This window comes from Elephas maximus, chromosome X, assembly GCF_024166365.1.
Source record: "Elephas maximus indicus isolate mEleMax1 chromosome X, mEleMax1 primary haplotype, whole genome shotgun sequence".
Lineage (NCBI taxonomy): Eukaryota > Metazoa > Chordata > Mammalia > Proboscidea > Elephantidae > Elephas > Elephas maximus.
Window position 1 is genome coordinate 1,360,569 of NC_064846.1, and position 18,694 is coordinate 1,379,262.

General features: G+C 41.6%; 1 protein-coding gene across 4 annotated transcripts in view; it reads left to right on the plus strand.

The window, feature by feature from the left end:
• The window catches only part of GAB3 (GRB2 associated binding protein 3), a 107,392-nt gene that overhangs the window by 70,076 nt on the left and 18,622 nt on the right, over nt 1-18,694 (plus strand). For all 4 annotated transcript variants that reach the window (XM_049872397.1, XM_049872399.1, XM_049872400.1 and 1 more), the window contains 4 exons: nt 6,342-6,397; nt 6,874-7,093; nt 12,930-13,011; nt 14,136-14,238. In XM_049872397.1, the coding sequence (XP_049728354.1) occupies nt 6,342-6,397; nt 6,874-7,093; nt 12,930-13,011; nt 14,136-14,238 (461 nt within the window). The remainder of the gene's footprint in view (nt 1-6,341; nt 6,398-6,873; nt 7,094-12,929; nt 13,012-14,135; nt 14,239-18,694) is intronic.

The window sequence follows — 18,694 nt, forward strand, 5'->3', positions numbered from 1 at the left end:
GGAGGGAGGCAGAGGGGTTTTCACTATTTAGATAGTAGATAAGAACTACTTTAGGTGATGGGAAAGATAACACGCAATATAGGGGAGGTCAGCACAACTGGACTAAACCAAAAGCAAGGAAGTTTCCTGACTAAACTGAATGCTTTGAAGGCCAGCGTAGCAGGGGCGGGGGCTTGGGGACCATGGTTTCAGGGGACATCTAAGTCAATTGGCATAATAAAATCTATTAAGAAAACATTCTGCATCCCACTTTGAAGAGTGGCATCTGGGGTCTTAAACGCTAGCAAGCAGCCATCTAAGATGCATCAATTGGTCTCAACCCACCTGGATCAAAGGAGAATGAAGAACACCAAGGACACAAGGCGATTACGATCCCAAGAGACAGAAAGGGCCACACGAACCAGCGACTACATCATCCTGAGACCAGAAGAACTAGATGGTGCCCGGCTACAACCGATGACTGCCCTGACAGGAAACACAACAGAGAACCCCTGAGGGAGCAGGAGAGCAGTGGGATGCAGACCCCAAATTCTCATAAAAAGACCAGACTTAATGGTCTGACTGAGACTAGAAGGACCCCAGGGGTCATGGTCTCCAGACCTTCTGTTAGCCTGAGACAGAAACCATTCCCAAAGCCAATTCTTCGGACATGGATTGGACTGGACAATGGGTTGGAGAGGGATGCTGGTGAGGAGTGAGCTTCTTGGATCAGGTAGACAATTGAGACGATGTTGGTATCTCCTGTCTGGAGGGGAGATGAGAAGGTAGAGTGGGTTAGAAGCTGGCGGAATGGGCATGAAAAGAGAAAGTGGAGGGGGGAAGTGGGCTGTCTCATTAGGGGGAGAGCAATTGGGAGTATGTAGCATGGTGTGTATAAGTTTTTGTGTGAGAGACTGACTTGATTTGTAAACTTTCACTTAAAGCACAACAAAAATTAAAAAAAGGTTTTTTTTTTGCTGAAAATCATTCCAAAGTGGTTGCAGCAGTACATTGACAGGGAACTGCCAGAAATTCAAGCCGGATTCAGAAGAGGTTGTGGAACAAGGGATATCATTGCTGATGTCAGATGGATCCTGGCTAAAAGCAGAGAATACCAGAAAGATGTTTTGTTGTTGTTATTAAGTGCCAAAGAGTCAGCTCTGACTCATTGGGACCCTATGTACAACAGAATGAAACACTGCCCAGTTCTGCACCATCCTCACAATCATTGTTATGCTTGATCCCATTGTTGCAGTTACTGCATCAATCCATCTCATTGAGAGTCTTCCTCCTTTTCACTGACCCTCTACTTTACTGTGCATGATGTCCTTCTCCATGGACTGGTCCCTCCTGATAATGTGTCCAAAAGAAAGATAGATGTTGTTTACCTGTGTTTTATTGACTATGCAAAGGCTTTGGACTGTGTGGATCATAACAAATTATTAATAATATTGCAAAGAATGGGAATTCCAGAGCACTTAATTGTTCTCATGAGGAACCTGTACTTAGACCAAGAAGCAGCCATTCAAACAGAGCAAGGGGATACTGCATGGTTTAAAGTTAAGAAAAGTGTCTGTCAGGGTTGTATCCTTTCACCATACTTATTCAATCTGTATGCTGAGCGAATAGTCCGAGAAGCTGGATTATAGGAAGAAGATCACGGCATAAGCATTGGAGGAAGACGCATTAATAACCTGTGATATGCAGATGACACAACCTTGCTTGCTGGAAGTGAAGAGGACTCAAAGCACTTACTGGTGAAGATCAAAGACTACAGCCTTCAGTATGGATTGTTTACTCCTCAACATAAAGAAAACAAAAATACTCATAACTAGACCAATAAGCAACATCGTGGTAAATGGAGAAAATATTGAAGTTGTCATGGATTTCATTTTACTTGGATCCACAATCAACGCCCATGAAGCTTCACTCAGGAAATCAAAAGACACACTGCATTGGGCATATCTGCTGCGAAAGACTTCTTTAGTGTTCAAAAGCAAAGATGTCACTTTAAGGACTAAGGTGCGCCTGACCCAAGCCATGGTGTTTTCAGTTGTTTGCTGTGCATGGACAGTGAGTAAGGAAGACTGAAGAAGAATTGATGCCTTTGAATTATGGTGTTGGCGGACAATACTGAATATACCAGGAACTACCAGAAGAACAAACAAATGTGTCTTGGAAGAAGTACAGCCAGAATGTTCCTTAGAACCAAGGATGGCAAGACTTCATCTCACATACTTTGGACATGTTGTCAGGAGGGATCAGTCCTTGGAGAACGACATCATGCTTGGTAAAATAGAGGGTCAGCAAAAAGGAGGAAGGCCCTCAATGAGATGGATTGACACAGTGGCTGCAACTGTGGGCTCAAGCATAGCAATGACTGTGAGGATGCTGCAGGACCTGGTAGTGTTTCATTCTGTTGTCCATAGGGTTGCTGTGAGTCACAACAGACTGCACCGCATCTAAGAACAACGTTTGAAATCAGTTTAGTCCCTTTAGCAGCAAAGCTGCTGGTCTTAATGGCTTGCACTACCCTGTTTGCTAATATTTTATTCAGGATTTTTGCATTGATAATCATCAGTGACACTGGCCTGTAATTTTCTTATTTATTTTTATCTCTATTATTTTTTCAGGTTCAGTTATCAATGCTACACTTGCTTCATAAAAAGAATTACAAGTGTTCCTTGATTTTCTATGCTGTGGAACAATTTATGTAACATCAGAACTGTCTGGTCTTTGAAAGTTTGGTAGAATTCCACATTGAGGTCACCAGGTCTGGTGTTTTTGAAGAGTAGCTCCTTGGTAACTTTTTCTTTTTTGTATGGAAATTGATATGTGTAAGATTTTTATTTCTACTTGGGTCAATTTTGGTATGATGTATTTTCCTATGAAATTATCCATTTCCTCTAGGTTTTTAAATTTATTTATTTGCATAAAGGTATGCAAAATCATCTCTTTTTTATTTTTCAGTCAAATCTCTTCTTTCATGTGCATTTTGTAATTTAGGCTTCTTTTCTGAGATTTTTTTTTTTGTCTTTTTCTTCAATTTCTTTCCTGAGTGCAATCAATCGAGTTTTATTTCATTTCTTCCTTTTTTTTTTTTTAATCCACTTATGTCTTTTATTTTAATAGCAAAAGGTTGGAAATAAACTGGATACATAATATTAATGGGGTAGCCAAATAAATTATGGCACATCTGTAGAATGAAATACAATACCAGTGAATAAAAGAATGAAGAAACTTTTTATTGTGTTACTCTGGACTGATCTCCAAAATATTAAGTGAAAAAAAGCAAGTTGCAGAGCAGCGAGTATGTTACGCGAAGGACCAATCCATGCTGATATCTGGTGTAAGAGTGTTCTGGGAAGAGGATAAAACCAGAGGAAAGGCCCTTAAGTGGGAGACGCTTGGTGTGTTCAAGGAACAGCAAAGTAAGGCCGGTATTACTGGAATGGGGAGAATAAGGAGAAAAGTAGTAGGAAATGAAGTCAGAGAGGCAAGGGGGCACAGATTATACGGGTTCCTATAGAGCACTGTAAGGACTTGGACTTTGAGTGAGATGGGCCCATTGTTGGGTATCGAGCAGGGGAGAGACATGATATGACTTACATTTTAACAGGATCACTTTGACTGCTGTGTTGAGAATAGACTGAAGGAATGCAAGAGTGGAAGCAGGAAAACCAGTTAGGTAACCAATATAATAATCCAGGTAAGCTATGATGGCGGCTGAGACCAGAGTAGTAAAAACTGGTTGGATGCTTGATACATCCAGATTAAGATATGTCTTAAACATAGAACCTCACAGTTTGGACATAGAGTTTAAGAGAAAGAATGAAATAAAGGATGGCTTCATGGCTTTTGATCTGACAGACTGAGATGGGGAAAGAAACAAGTTGGAATATGTGAGGCAGTCAAGAAATTGGTTTTGGACACGTTGAGTTTGAGATGTCTGGTAAATAGTGGGAACGTCAAGTAACTTGTTAGAAATACGAGTCTGAAAGTCAGGTGAGAGGCCAAGGGTGGAGCTATGAATGTGGGAGTTATCAACACATAGATGGTAAATCCAAAGGTCTAGATGAGATCACCAATAGAGTGAATATAAAGAAGAATAAAGGACCAAGGACTGAGCCTGGAATGCTCCAACATTTAGAGATTATGGGAAAAGGAGGAACCAGCAAAAGAAACTGAAGACAAGTGACCAGTGAGATAGGAGGAAATCCAGAAGAGTGACATTCTGGCAGAGACTCATCTTCCAGATGTCTGATCCCATCTGCATGCCATCATAAATTCCATAAACGATCTGGCATGTGGATAACTAATCTATTTGGCGCAAGGTTTTCTCTATATTTATGCTCTTTGGTGATTTCAGTAGGTATCTGCTAGAGGAAAAGGTGGTTAGGGAGGGGCCTGTGGTCACATATGCAATTCCCACGTTCTTTATTAACAACATCCCTAAATAGCAGCTGAGCACTTTAACCACTGCACCACCAGGGCTCTTAATGACTGCTAGTATTTTCTGTATTCCAGGTAGTATTCTAAGTGCTTCACTTGCATTGACGCATATAACCTACTCAGCAGTCCTATGAAATAGGTTATATTATTGGTCTCATTTTACAGAGGAGGAAACTGAGGCACAGAGAGGATGAGTAATTTGTTTAATGCCACACAGCTAATAAGTGATGGAGTAGGGACTCCAGAGCAGCTTTTAACCAGCACCTGTCCTATCCGCCAGGAAACCCTGGTGGCGTAGTGGCTAAGTGCTACGGCTGCTATCCAAAGGGTCAGCAGTTCGAATCCACCAGGCACTCCTTGGAAGTTCTATGGGGCAGTTCTACTCTGTCCTATAGGGTCACTATGAGTTGGAATTGACTCAATGGCACTGGGGTATCCTGCCCTTAAAATATATAAATATGTTGTGTGCCATTGAGTTGATTCCAACTCACAGCAACCCTTTAGGACAGAGTAGAACTGCCCCATAGGGTTTTCTAGGCTGTAATCTCTACTGGAGCAGTCACCAGGTTCTTCATATATATATGAAGTGGTTAAGTGCTATGGCTGCAGTTCAAATCCACCAGGTGCTCCTTGGAAATTTTATGGGGCAGTTCTACTCTGTGCTATAGGGTCGCTATGAGTCGGAATCGACTTGACGGCACTGGGTTTGGTTATATATAATAAAAAATAAATAAAAATTATTATTTTATTATATATATAAAATCCATATTCTTATTTCCATCAGTCTCTATCACATCTTTCTGAGCTGGGACTTATTTTCACTTTAAGATGATGTTGACTCTTAAGTTTATTTCTCAGAGGCAATCTTATTTTTTACATCTCCACGTTCTTGCAGGGTGCTCTGTTCTGCCCCCCACACTCTGAGAACATTTGCTGGACTTCTCAGCAGCATTGAGCATTGTTGGCCATCCTCCCCTTCCTGAGGCTTTCACGGCACCACACGTTCCTGACTTTCTCATTACTCTTTCTCAGGATCCTTTACTAGCTCATCTTCCTGCTTTTTGAATCAGGGGATTCTCTAGGGTTTTCTACTTAAATTCTCTGAACACCCTTAACCTAGGTAATCACATCCATTTACTGTTATGGTTTTAACTGCTATCTCTAACTGCTAATTTCCAAAGTCATATCTCCTCTGAGTCCAGGCTCATATATCTTGCTGTCTTCTGGATTAAACTCAATAATTATTCTAAATTTTTACGTCATTGTTAGGCTTGAGCCCATTGTTGCAGCCACTGTGTCAATCCATCTCATTGAGGGTCTTCCTCTTTTCCACCAACCCTCTACTTTACCAAGCATGATGTCCTTCTCCAGGGACTGGTTGCTCCAGTCCAAATAACATGTCACTCTATTTGTTACACCCACCTGATAAGTTTCCAGCCCTTGATTAATCCAACGGTCTCCATGCCTGTACCTGAGTAACTGCCTATTGCTGTAGAAGATCATGGTTACAGATCTCAACTAGGCTTTCCATGCTATCCTTTCTGTGCTCACCCCTTTCTCCCACTCATCACAAGGGCTATTTCAAACCTTCTTCCTTGTCTGTAGACCTTCAGCTCTGCCTCCATGATCTCTAATCTCAGAAGAATTAATGAATGCAATAAGCATTTGTTCATTACCTACTATATCTCCTCCTACTTCATAGAGAGAACCAAAGCCATCAGGTAGAAATTTCTTCAGCATCTTGTCTGATTTTCCATTTGTTGGGTAATGCATTCTGACCGCTCAGCTAGAGTCAGTAGAAAGCCTTGCATACATGTCTCTGTCTGACCAGAGCTGAGCGCAGGGGGGACTTGGACCCTAGTTTCAATTGATGTCCTACATTTCTAACCACCCCAGCTTGTTTCTTGCAGCTGATGTAGAAGGCCAATCCTTAAGACACCGAGACAAGAGGCTTAGTTTAAATTTGGTAAGTTTGGTACTCAGCTTCCTTTAAGCCTTAATTTTACCAAAATTAGCCTGACCTATACATATGCCTCTGAAGTCTTTTGAGGCTCAGCACTCAGAATCTCTAAGGACTCTTCAATCTCCCCTTAAGATCTGAACTTATTTAAAAGATGTTTGTGAATCGCTGGCGTTCTATAAGGGCCCTGCCAGTTCAGATGGTCCAAATACTTGCCTAGCTTATGGTAGCTACTTAAAGCATTTGCATAAATTCATAACCTTCTATCTTTTGGCATCAGATCTAGGAGAGTCATTGCCTACATTCGCATATTAAGTCTAGAGGCAGAGCCTGAATTAGAAGCTTGTTTGCTTTCCCTAAGAAAGTTGACAGTTAATTCTTGAATAATTTGGAGCTGAAAGCATATGTACAGCCTCGGCTACCCACCAGTAGCAGTTTCCATACTGGTCTGTGGTTCCCAACCTGTACCTGTTCTCTTGCAGCCATGCAGGTTCTCTCCAATGAGCCCCACAGCTTCAGCCAGTGCCGAAGACAGCTATGTGCCCATGGGCCCCCATGCCACTGCCATGAGCCTTGGATCCCACAGTTGCCCTGATGACTACATCCCGATGAGCTCAGGAAGCATCTCGAGCCCACTTCCTGAGCTACCTGTAGACCTGGAGCCTCCTCCAGTGAATAGAGATCTCAAGCCTCAAAGGAAACGTAAGCCACTTGACCAGGTCTGCTTTGCAGGGAGAGGGGAGCAAGGTTCTGGCAGCTGCGTAAAAGAGGTTTCCTTCTTGACTTTCCCTGGGAAAGAAGCTCTAGAGAAGTACGTTCAGAGGACTGGAAAGTATAATGACTAGAAAAAAGTGGCTCAGGTAGAATGGGAAGGGCTGGGGAAGCTTGCTGCCCCAGACTGGGATGTCAGAAAGAGTCAGGAGGCAGGGTCCTAGGCCTTGGGGACTTACAGGCACTGTGACCCTCAAATACAGCCTACAAAGCCAGGTTCATTCCAGAGGGCTCATATTTGACTGCTTTCCCAGAAAAAGCCTAGAAATAAGGCAGCCAAGAATGGCCTTTGACACTAACTCCTAAATGTGCTGGCCTGGTCACATGCAATTTAGCATTCACTGTTCTGTGTGTGCCCACCTGCAGAGGTGTTTGGAGATGGGAGAAATATTTGGCAATGAGCAGTAGGAGTCCTGTCTTAGTCATCTAGTGCTGCTATAACAGAAATACCACAAGTGGATGGTTTTAACAAAGAGAGGTTTATTTTCACACAGTCTAGTAGGCTACAAGTCCAAATTCAGGGCGTCAGCTCCAGGGGAAGGCTTTCTCTCTCTGTCGGCTCTGGAGGAAGGTCCTTGTCATCAGTCTTCCCTTGGTCTGGGAGCATCTCGGTACAGGAACCCCAGGTCCAAAGGATGCGCTCTGCTCCTGGCACTGCTTTCTTGGTGGTATGAGGTCCCCCTGTCTCTCTGCTTGCTTCTGTCTTTTATCTCTTAAGAGATTGCCTCAAGACATAATCCATTCTTGTAGGCTGAGTCCTGCCTCACTAACACAACTGCCGCCCATCCTCCCTTATTAATATCATAGAAGCAGGATTTACCATATATAGGAAAATCACACAATACTGGGAATCATGGCCCAGCCCAACTGATACACACATTTTTGGGGGGACATAATTCAATTTATGACTAGTCCTATGTGCACAAAGCTCCTCATAGCTTCTGCATTGCTCTGAGTCAGCTTTTTTGGTCTGCTAAACAACATGGACAGAGAGAGATAAGAAGAGGGAAAGATGAAAAGCAGGTCAGCAACTTGCTGACTCCATTCTTGCCCACCTGCACCTGCCTAGTCAGGGTATGTGATTACAAGGAAACATTTCGTGCAATGACTATAATCTCTAGCACTCCCTCTGGTTTGTTCCCACCTCCCCATCCCTTCTCTTTGGAAATACCACCATTTAGATGGCTGTGCCCAAAGCTGGTAACTAAGCCTCCTTTACTCATGCCTGGTCTGTTCCAGTCATACTCTCTTCAACTCAAGTCAAACCACACTTAAAGCACATTTGCTCTCTGTGTAGAACTGTGCTAGGCACTGGGTGGGATGCAAAAGTGTGAACACAGGAGGGTTTTTCAGTCTGAGAAGGAGGAAGATATGTCAAAACCACCTGGAAGAAGAAGCGCTATGAAGTCAGCACTAAATAGGAGAACAGACCCCATTTCATGAAGTTCAGAGGAAATAACCATTCATTCTGGTCAGAAACAATTTTACAGGAGATCATAACTGTGAGGTGGGTTTTATTGTTTGGATCAATTAATTTTTTTATAGCAAAACCGTCCAAGAGAACTTTTCTTTGGACAGATTATGATGGAAATGTAGTTACTGAACACTTGAAATGTGGGTAGTGCAACTGAAAACCTAAATTTTTAATTTTATTCAATTTTAAATAATTTGCGCATGTTCCTGTTGTTGTTGTTAGGTGCCATTGGGTTGGTTCTGACTCATAGCAACTGTCTTAGTCATCTAGTTCTGCTATACCAGAAATACCACAAGCGGATGGCTTTAACAAAGAGAAATTTATCTTCTCACAGCCTAGTAGGCTAGAAGTCCAAATTCAGGGCATCAGCTCCAGGGGAGGGCTTTCTCTCTCTGTTGGCTCTGGAGGAAGGTCCTTGTCATCAATCTTCCCCTGGCCTAGGAGCTTCTCCTAACAGGAACCCCAGGTCCAAAGGACGCACTCTGCTCCCAGCACTGCTTTCTTGGTGATATGAGCTCCCTCCTCTCTGCTTGCTTCTCCTTTTATCTCTTGTAAGATAAAAGGTTATGCAGGCCACACCCCAGGAAAACCCCCCTTACATTGCATCAGGGATGTGACCTGAGTAAGAGTGTTGCATTCCACTCTAATCTTCTTTAACATAGCTTAATCTTGTCTCATTAACCATAGGCAGAGAGTAGGATTTACAACACGTAGGAAAATTACATCACATCACAAAAAGCACAGCCACACAGTACTGGGAATCATGGCCTGGCCAAGTGGACACATATTTTGGGGAGACAAATTCAATCCATGACAGAGACCCTATATGTATAACAACAGAATGAAACACTGCCCATTGTTGCAGCCACTGTGTCAATCCATCTCATAGAAGGTGTTCCTCTTTTTTTCTGATCTTCTACTTTACCAAACACGATGTCTTTCTCCAGGGACTGGTCCCTAATGATAGTATGTCCAAATTATGTGAGACACAGTCTCGCCATCCTCACTTCCAAGGAGCACCCTGGCTGTGTTTCTTCCAAGACAGATTTGTTTGCTCTTCTGGCAGTCCACGGTATATTCAGTACTCTTCCACAGCACCACAATTCAAAGTCGTCAATTCTTCTTCAGTCTTCCTTATTCATTGTCCAGCTTTCACATGCATATGATGCGATTGAAAATACCATGGCTTGGGTCAGGCGCACCTTAGTCTTCAAGGTCACATCTTTGCTCTTCAACTCTTTAAAGAGGTCCTTTGCAGCATATTACCCAATGCAATGCATCTTTTGATTTCTTGACTGCTGCTTCCATGGCTGTTGATTGTGGATCCAAGTAAAAGGAAATCCTTGACAACTTCAGTCTTTTCTCCATTTATCATGATGTTGCTCATTGGTCCAGTTGTGAGGATTTTTGTTTTCTTTATGTTGAGGTGTAATCCATACTGAAGGCTGTGGTCTTTGATCTTCATCAGTAAGTGCTTCAAGTCCTCTTCACTTTCAGCAAGCAAGGTTGTGTCATCTGCATAATGCAGGTTGTTAATGAGTCTTCTTCCATCCTGGTGGGAGTGAAATAGTATCTCATTGTGGTTTTGATTTGCATCTCTCTGATGGCTAATGATGCTGAACATCTTTTCATGTGATTGGTGGCCATTTGAATGTTCTCTTTGGTGAAATATCTATTCAAGCCCTTTGTCTATTTTATGACTGGGCTATTTGTCTTTTTGTTGTTAAGTTGTCAAAGTTTTATATATATTTTGGTTATTAGACTCTTATCAGATATATGGTTTCTGAAGATATTCTCTCAGTAATAACTTGTCTTTTCACTTTTTTTGTAAAATCTTTTGGTGAACAAAAGTTTTTAATTTTTATGAGATCTCCTTTATTTTGTGTTTTGCTGTTTGTGCTTTTGTTATTATATTACATAATCCATTGATGAAAGGTAGGCCTGACAGCATTGCCCCGGCTTGTTCTTCTAAGAATTTTATGGTTTTAGTTTTCACATTTAGGTCCTTGAGCCATTTTGAATTGGGTCTTGTGTATGGTGTGAGGCATGGATCCTGATTCATTCTTCTGCATGTGGAAATCCACTTTTCCCAGCACCATTTATTGAAGAGACTCTTCTTTTCCCATCAAATGAACTTAGCACCCTTTTCGAAAATCAGTTGGCTATTGATGTGTGGGTTTATTTCTGAACTGTCAGTTCTATTCTGTTGGTTTATTTGTCACAGTACCAGGCTGTTTGGATTACTGTAGCTGTATAATGTGTTTTAAAGTCAGAGAGTGCGAGCCCTCCTACTTTGTTCTTTTTCAACATTGTTTGAACTATTCGGGGCCTCTTGCTATTCCATATAAAGTTGAGGATTAGTTTTTCTATTTCTGTAAAGAAGGCTGTTGGAATTTTGATTGGCATTACGTTGAATCCAAAAATCACTTTGGGTAGTATTGACATCTTAACAATATTAAGTCTTCCAATCCATGAGCGTGGAACATCTTTCCTTTTTTTTTGAATCTTCTTTAATCTCTTTCAGTAGTGTTTTATAGTTTTCATGTATAAGTCCTTCATGTCCCTGATTAGATTTATTCCTAGATATTTTATTCTCTTAGATGCTATTGTAAATGGAATTGTTTCACTAATTTCCCTTTCAGAATTCTAATTGCTGGTGTATAGAAACCCAGCTGATTTTTTTTTCTTGACCTCGTACCCTGCACCTTTGCTAAATTCCTCTATTTGCTCTAGAAGTTTCTTGTGGACTCTTTGGGATTTTCTATATATAGGATTATATCATCTTTGAATAGAGATAATTTTACTTCTTCTTTTCCAATCTGGATAACTTTTATTCCTTTTTCTTGTCTTATTGCTCTGTCTAGGACTTCTAATGCAATATTGAATAGAAGTGGTGAGAGCAAGCACCCTTGTCTTGTTCCCAATTCCAAGGGGAAAGCTCTCAGTCTTTCTCAGTTAAGTATAATGTTGGCTGTTTACTTTTCATATATATACCCTGAATCATACTGAGGAATTTCCCTTTTAGTCCAATCTTCTTTAGGGTTCTGATCAAAAATGGGTGTTGGATTTTATCAAATGCTTTTTCTGCATCCATAGAGTTGATCATGTGGTTCTCTTCCTTTGTTCTATTGATGTGGTATATTATGTTGATTGATTTTCCAACGTGGAACTATTCCATTTATTCCTGGAATAAATCCCACTTGGTCATGGTATATGGGTCTTTTAATATGCTGTTGGATTCTGTTCACTAGCATTTTGTTGAGGATTTTTGTATCTTTATTCCTAAGAGATACTGGCCTGTAGTTTTCTTTTCTTGTGGTGTCTTTGTCTGGTTTGCATATCAGGGTTATGTTTGCTTCATGGAATGAATTAGGAAGTATTCCTTCCTCCTCTGTCTTTTTAGACAATCTCTCTTCATATAATCTAGTGGAGGAAAGAGATACAAAACAAATGATAAGACAGTGACCAAGGAATACATGCGTGACTAACACAGCAAGGTGGGCCACTGAGGTGGGATAAGGGTCAGAGCACTTACTGTGTGCCAGACACTTCACTAGATGCAAAGGCTACTGCAATGAACAAACCAGAAAAAAACCCTGTACTCATGGAATGCACAGTCTAGACCTGAATCAAATAAACACAGGTGAATGTTCATCACAAACTGTGACGGATAAGTATGGGAACTCATGAGCACCTGTGATGTGGAGCCTGATCTAATCTTGAGGTCAAAGAAGGCCTCCCTAAGCAGGGGACTTTGAGCTAGGATCAGAAGATGAGCAACCAGTCAAAAAGATGGGGAAGAATGTTATAGGCAGAAGGACCAGTAGGTAGAGGATGAATTGGAGGTGGGAAAGACTAGAACATGGGCGATCATCTCTGCCTAGGATAAGAAAAGGTAAATTTTCAGTTTTGGAACTGTTGAGTGTGAAGTAGACATTAGGATCCCAAAAGGGTAGAGACTTTGGTCTGTTGTGTTCATACTGTGCCTTCCACACATAGGACAGTACCTGACATATAGTGAATTCTCAATAAATATGTGTTGAATGGATGTATCACCTCATTGTTACCTCCAGCTGGTATTGTGTCCACTTGCTCAATAGTTGTCCTCTCTATTCCCAGGGAGGCAAGAAAGAGTAGGACAGTGAAATTCACGTTTATCATCAGTGATACTTGTTAGTAAATTTGGATTTGGTACGCTAGGAAAGTAGAATATCATAGTTTTACAGTCTTTAGATTCTGGCCTTGCATTCCTGAAAACTTACACCATACTGGATACTGTGTGTTATCTTGTAGCACGGCCACCTCCACTGGACCTGAGAAACCTCTCCACCATCCGGGAGCATGCGTCTCTAACCAGGACCCTCACTGTGCCTTGGTAAGTCTTTGATAACTCACAAGGACCTCATCAGCACAGACAGTGCCCTTTCTTCATTAGGTCTCTTTGAGTAAATGTAGTCAAAGCCCACTTGAGCTAGCTTATGCTAAAGGAGGGGCAGGATTTATTATCAAGAGCCAGAGGAAGGAATATAACTGAGTCTTCTAGGATACTGGAACCAGGAACTAGAGTGCTGCTGGGAACCTAAGGAATTCTCTCTTTACTTGCGCTCATTTTCTTTGCAGAACTGTTTTCTCTGCTCCATAATTCTCATGATCAAAGATAGCTGAACCATAGGTCCTGAGGTTATTTACATGTTACCATTCCAGAACCAAGAGAGATGTGCTCTTTTTCGGCCCCAGTTCATATTTCCTGGGAGAGAGAATTGTATTGTCCCAGCCTGAGTTCAAAGAGCTGTGTGGTTCAGGGGGTGTGGTCAATAGTATCAACATGGCTTCCAGAAGCCCAGCCTTGTAAACAGGTAGGGGAAGGGAGTTCTTGATAAGGAAGGATGGTTCATGAGCTGGGTAGCTGGATACCCCAAAATTCTCTCATCTCACTTTTTAGAAGTTGTATTTTCAGAGTTCTAAGCCTAGCATGGGCATTTCTTGGTACTGTCTAAATGTCACTAAACACAATCACTTTCTAAATTGGAATTCTACAATGAGCTATATTTCCAGCCAAGACTTCAGAGAGCCTTAGCCTGTGCTTCTGACTCTGGAGTAGGATGGAAGTCTATTTAGAGTCTTGTCCTCATCCTATGAGAGGAACCATCACACTGGGTTTCCCTACTTTTCCTGCTTACTTTGAATGGAAACAAGAGAGGCCCAAAGGAGCATCTTTTGCTAAATGATTTGATGCCTTGGTCTGTTTCTAGAAATCTCATGAGCCATGTCAAGTGTAGGCCCTGGAGAAAAGCAGCTTTTGAGAATTAGGAGCCATTTGCCCCAGAGTGCGACAGAAGTTATTGGGTAGTCTTTGCTGCTCAGGAGTTGCCTTGGCCGGAAGGAAATTGTGTCTGGAAGGGGAGGGCTGAAGCCTCATGGGGGCCATGTAAGTTCCTGGCTGGCTTTCAGAGCAGCTGTAAGACATTGCTTTGACCTCATCTGTATTTTTGTTCTTAGCAATCGAACCAGCTTTCTCTCTTCAGAAAGAAATGGTATTAATGCTGCAAGATTTTTTGCCAATCCTATTTCCAGAGAAGAGGAAGAAACCTATATCCAAATGGTAATTCCGTATTTTGCACACTTATTCTATTTTTCATCCTAACATATACTCTTAAAAGTTTATTTTAAAGGAAGCATACCCTTAAGAAAGCCCGGTGCAGTCTTAAAACAATCACTTGATTGTAAAACCAGGTCACAAGGTTTTCTAGACTGGCAAAAAATTGATTTGAAGCTGCAATATTCAACTCCTCATGCCATTTTGAAGCTATAGTATTTCAAGAGAACCTGGGGCTAAGGCACGCGTAATGGGAAAATGGAAATGCCAGTAATTCTTTTCACTGGTGCTGTGATGCCCTGTTTGACCACAGTAGGCTGAATGTGCAGAGTCTAGGCTGTGAAAACTCACATATTGGATGCCTCCCTTCTACCAGAAACCCAAACCACCCACTGCTGTCAAGTTGATTCTGACTCATAGCGACCCTATAGGACAGAGTACAACTGCCCCATAGAGTTTCCAAGGAGCGCCTGGCAGATTTGAACAGCCGACCTCTTGGTTAGCAGCTATAGCACTTAACCACTACGCCACCAGGGCTTCCCCTTCCACCAGAGCACTGCCTTACTTCCTAGTGTCCCTGACCTGACTAACTCTGAACCTTCCCAGAGGACAAATCACGGTCCTACGATGGGGGGAGGAGAAGACTGGGTGAGTGGGTGCTGGTGCAATGGGGGGACCCCCGTGCCATGGACTTTGAGTGTGAATGTGTCTTAGCCTCAGGAGACTCCTGTTATAGTGTCTTTCTGTAGACTTGAGTGGATAGAGACTTGACTTCTCTATCCTTTTGTTAACCATTTACAGTTTACAGTTCAAGAGCCCTAATATATCTCCCCTGCCCTCTGCTGTCCTTTCTATTCTCTTCATCATGGATTCTATCGAGACCAGGGGTTTTGATGAGGAAGAGGGCTTTTAGCACCTCTGGCAATTATCAGGCACTTTAATTCTGTAGGGTTGCTATGAGTCGGAATTGACTCAACAGCAGTGGGTTTGGTTTTTATGGTTAGTTAGAATTGCCCATTCTGCAGTTTAGAAATGTAGGGAACTCTAAAGAGAGCTTCCATTTGAACTGTGAAATTTTGAAAAGAAATCTTAGAAGGACAGAGTACAAGGCACTGAGAAGATCATTTTCCCATCTTCTACATGCAGATAGGAGGCAATTGAAAATATCAAAATGGCAATTCCTCTTGAAGCAATAAGAAAACGCTTCTTTTCCTGTTTATTTCCTAAAAATTGTGTTGTAAGTGCACTTAACCATATGCAGATGGGAAATGACTCATATACAAATCTGCTGTGGTCTTCCCAATGTTTCTCACATTTAGTAATAGCCCTTGGGAAACTTCTAGAAGAAAGCACTCATAAAGGATGCTGAACAGCTGTACTCTGTCTCCAGAGAACAGAAAAGGGAAGTAAACCTAAAACTTTATGGAAGCAAATGCAGAGTCATCCAGACCCCAACAGTTCATTTCTGATCTTTGAGGTTGTGAGAAAGGCCAGTGTTTCATTAACAGCATGGTTAAGGATTGATTCCTTGTCTGAGTTTATATTCATTGGCCAATAACTGTCTCTGTGCATTACTAGGCAAGACGACAGAGTAGATTAAGAGCCCAGAATACTGACCACTTGTCTGTCAGTTTGTATTGTGGTGGCTTGCTAGTTGCTGTGATGTTGGAAGCTATGTCACCAATATTCAAATACCAGTAGGGTCACTCATGGTGGACAGGCTTCAGTGGAGCTTCCAGACTAAGACAGATTAGGAAGAATGACCTGGAGATCTATTTCTAAAAAAATTGGCCAGTGAAAACCTTATGAATAGTAGCAGAACCTTGTCTGATATAGTGCCAGAAAATGAGACCTTCATGTTGGTAAGGGATTCAAAATATCAGTGGAGAAGAGCTGCCTCCTCAAAGTAGAGTTGACCTTAATGAGGTGGATGGAGTCAAGCTTTCCGGACCTTCATTTGCTGATGTGGCACGACTCAAAATGATAAGAAACAACTACAAACATCCATTAATAATTGGAACCTGGAATGTACGAAGTATGAATCTAGGAAAATTGGAAATCATCAAAAATGAAATGGAACACATAAACATCGATATCCTAGGCATTAGTGAGCTGAAATGTACTGGAACTGGCCATTTTGAATCGGACAATCATATAGTCTACTATGCTGGGAATGACAACTCAAAGAGGAATGGTGTTGCATTCATCATCAAAAAGGACATTTCAAGATCTATCCTGAAGTACAACACTGTCAGTGATAGGATAATATCCATACACCTACAAGGAAACCAGTTAATACGACTATTATTCAAATTTACGCACCAACCACTAGGGTCAAACATGAAGAAACTGAAGATTTTTATCAGCTGCTGCAGTCTGAAATTGATCGAACATGCAATCAAGATACATTGATAATTACTGGTGATTGGAATGCGAACGTTGGAAACAAAGAAGAAGGATCAGTAGTTGGAAAATATGGCCCTGGTGATAGAAACAATGCCGGAGATCAAATGATAGAATTTTGCAAGACCAACGACTTCTTCGTTGCAAATACCTTCTTTCACCAACATAAACGGCGACTATATACATGAACCTTGCCAGGTGGAACACACAGAAATCAAATTGACTACATCTGTGGAAAGAGACAATGGAAAAGCTCAATATCATCAGTCAGAACAAGGCCAGGGGTTGACTGTGGAACAGACCATCAATTGCTCATATGCAAGTTCAAGCTGAAACTGAAGAAAATCAGAGCAAGTCCATGAGAGCCAAAATATGACCTTGAGTATATCCCACCTGAATTTAGAGACCACCTCAAGAATAGATTTGACACATTGAACACTAGTGACTGAAGACCAGATGAGTTGTGGAATGACATCAAGGACATCATACGTGAAGAAAGCAAGAGGTCACTGAAAAGACAGGAAAGAAAGAAAAGACCAAGATGGGTGTCAGAGGAGGCTCTGAAACTTGCTCTTGAGCGTCGAGCAGCTAAAGCAAAAGTAAGAATTGATGAAGTAAAAGAACCGAACAGAAGATTTCAAAGGGCCTTTCAAGAACACAAAGTAAAGTATTATAATGACATGTGCAAAGAGCTGGAGATGGAAAACCAAAAGGGAAGAACACACTCGGCATTTCTCAAGCTGAAAGAACTAAAGAAAAAATTCAAGCCTCGAGTTGCAATAGTGAAGGATTCCATGGGGAAAATATTAAACGACATAGGAAGCATCAAAAGAAGATGGAAAGAATACACAGAGTCATTATAACAAAAAGAATTAGTTGATATTCAACCATTTCAAGAAGTGGCATATGATCAGGAACCGATGGTACTGAAGGAAGAAGTCCAAGCTGCTATGAAGGCATTGGCGAAAGACAAGTCTCCAGGAATTGATGGAATATCAACTGAGATGTTTCAACAAACATATGCAATGCTGGAGGTGCTCACTCGTCTATGCCAAGAAATATGGAAGACAGCTTCCTGGCCAACTGACTGGAAGACATCCATATTTATGCCTATTCCCAAGAAAGGTGATCCAACCGAATGTGGAAATTATAGAACAATATCATTAATATCACACAGAAGCAAAATTTTGCTGAAGATCATTCAAAAACGGCTGCAGCAGTATATCGACAGGGGACTGCCAGAAATTCAGGCTGGTTTCAGAAGAGGACGTCAAGCGGGGATATCATTGCTGATGTCAGATGGCTCCTGGCTGAAAGCAGAGAATACCAGAAGGATGTTTACCTGTGTTTTATTGACTATGCAAAGGCATTCAACTGTGTGGATCATAACAAACTATGGATAACACTGCGATGAATGGGAATTCCAGAACACTGCATTGTGCTCATGAGGAACCTTTACATAGATCAAGAGGCAGTTGTTGGGACAGAACAAGGGGATACTGATTGGTTTAAAGTCAGCAAAGGTGTGAATCAGGGTTGTATTCTTTCACCATACCTATTTAATCTGTATGCTGAGCAGATAATATGAGAAGCTGGACTATATGAAGAACAACAGGGCATCAGGATTAGAGGAAGACTCATTAACAACCTGTGTTATGCAGATGACACAACCTTGCTTGCTGAAAGTGAAGAGGACTTGAAGCATTTACTAATGAAGATCAAAGACCACAGCCTTCAGTGTGGATTGCAGCTCAACATAAAGAAAACAAAAATGCTCACAACTGGACCAATGAGCAACATCATGATAAATGGAGAAAAGATTGAAGTTGTCAAGGATTTCATTTTACTTGGATCCACCATCAACAGCCATGGAAGCAGCAGTCAAGAAATCAAAAGATGTATTGCACTGGGTAAATCTGCTGCAAAGGACCTCTTCAAAGTGTTGAAGAGCAAAGATGTCACCTGAAGACTAAGGTGTGCCTGACCCAAGCCATGGTATTTTCAACCGCATCATATGCATGTGAAAGCTGGACAATGAATAAGGAAGACCGAAGAAGAG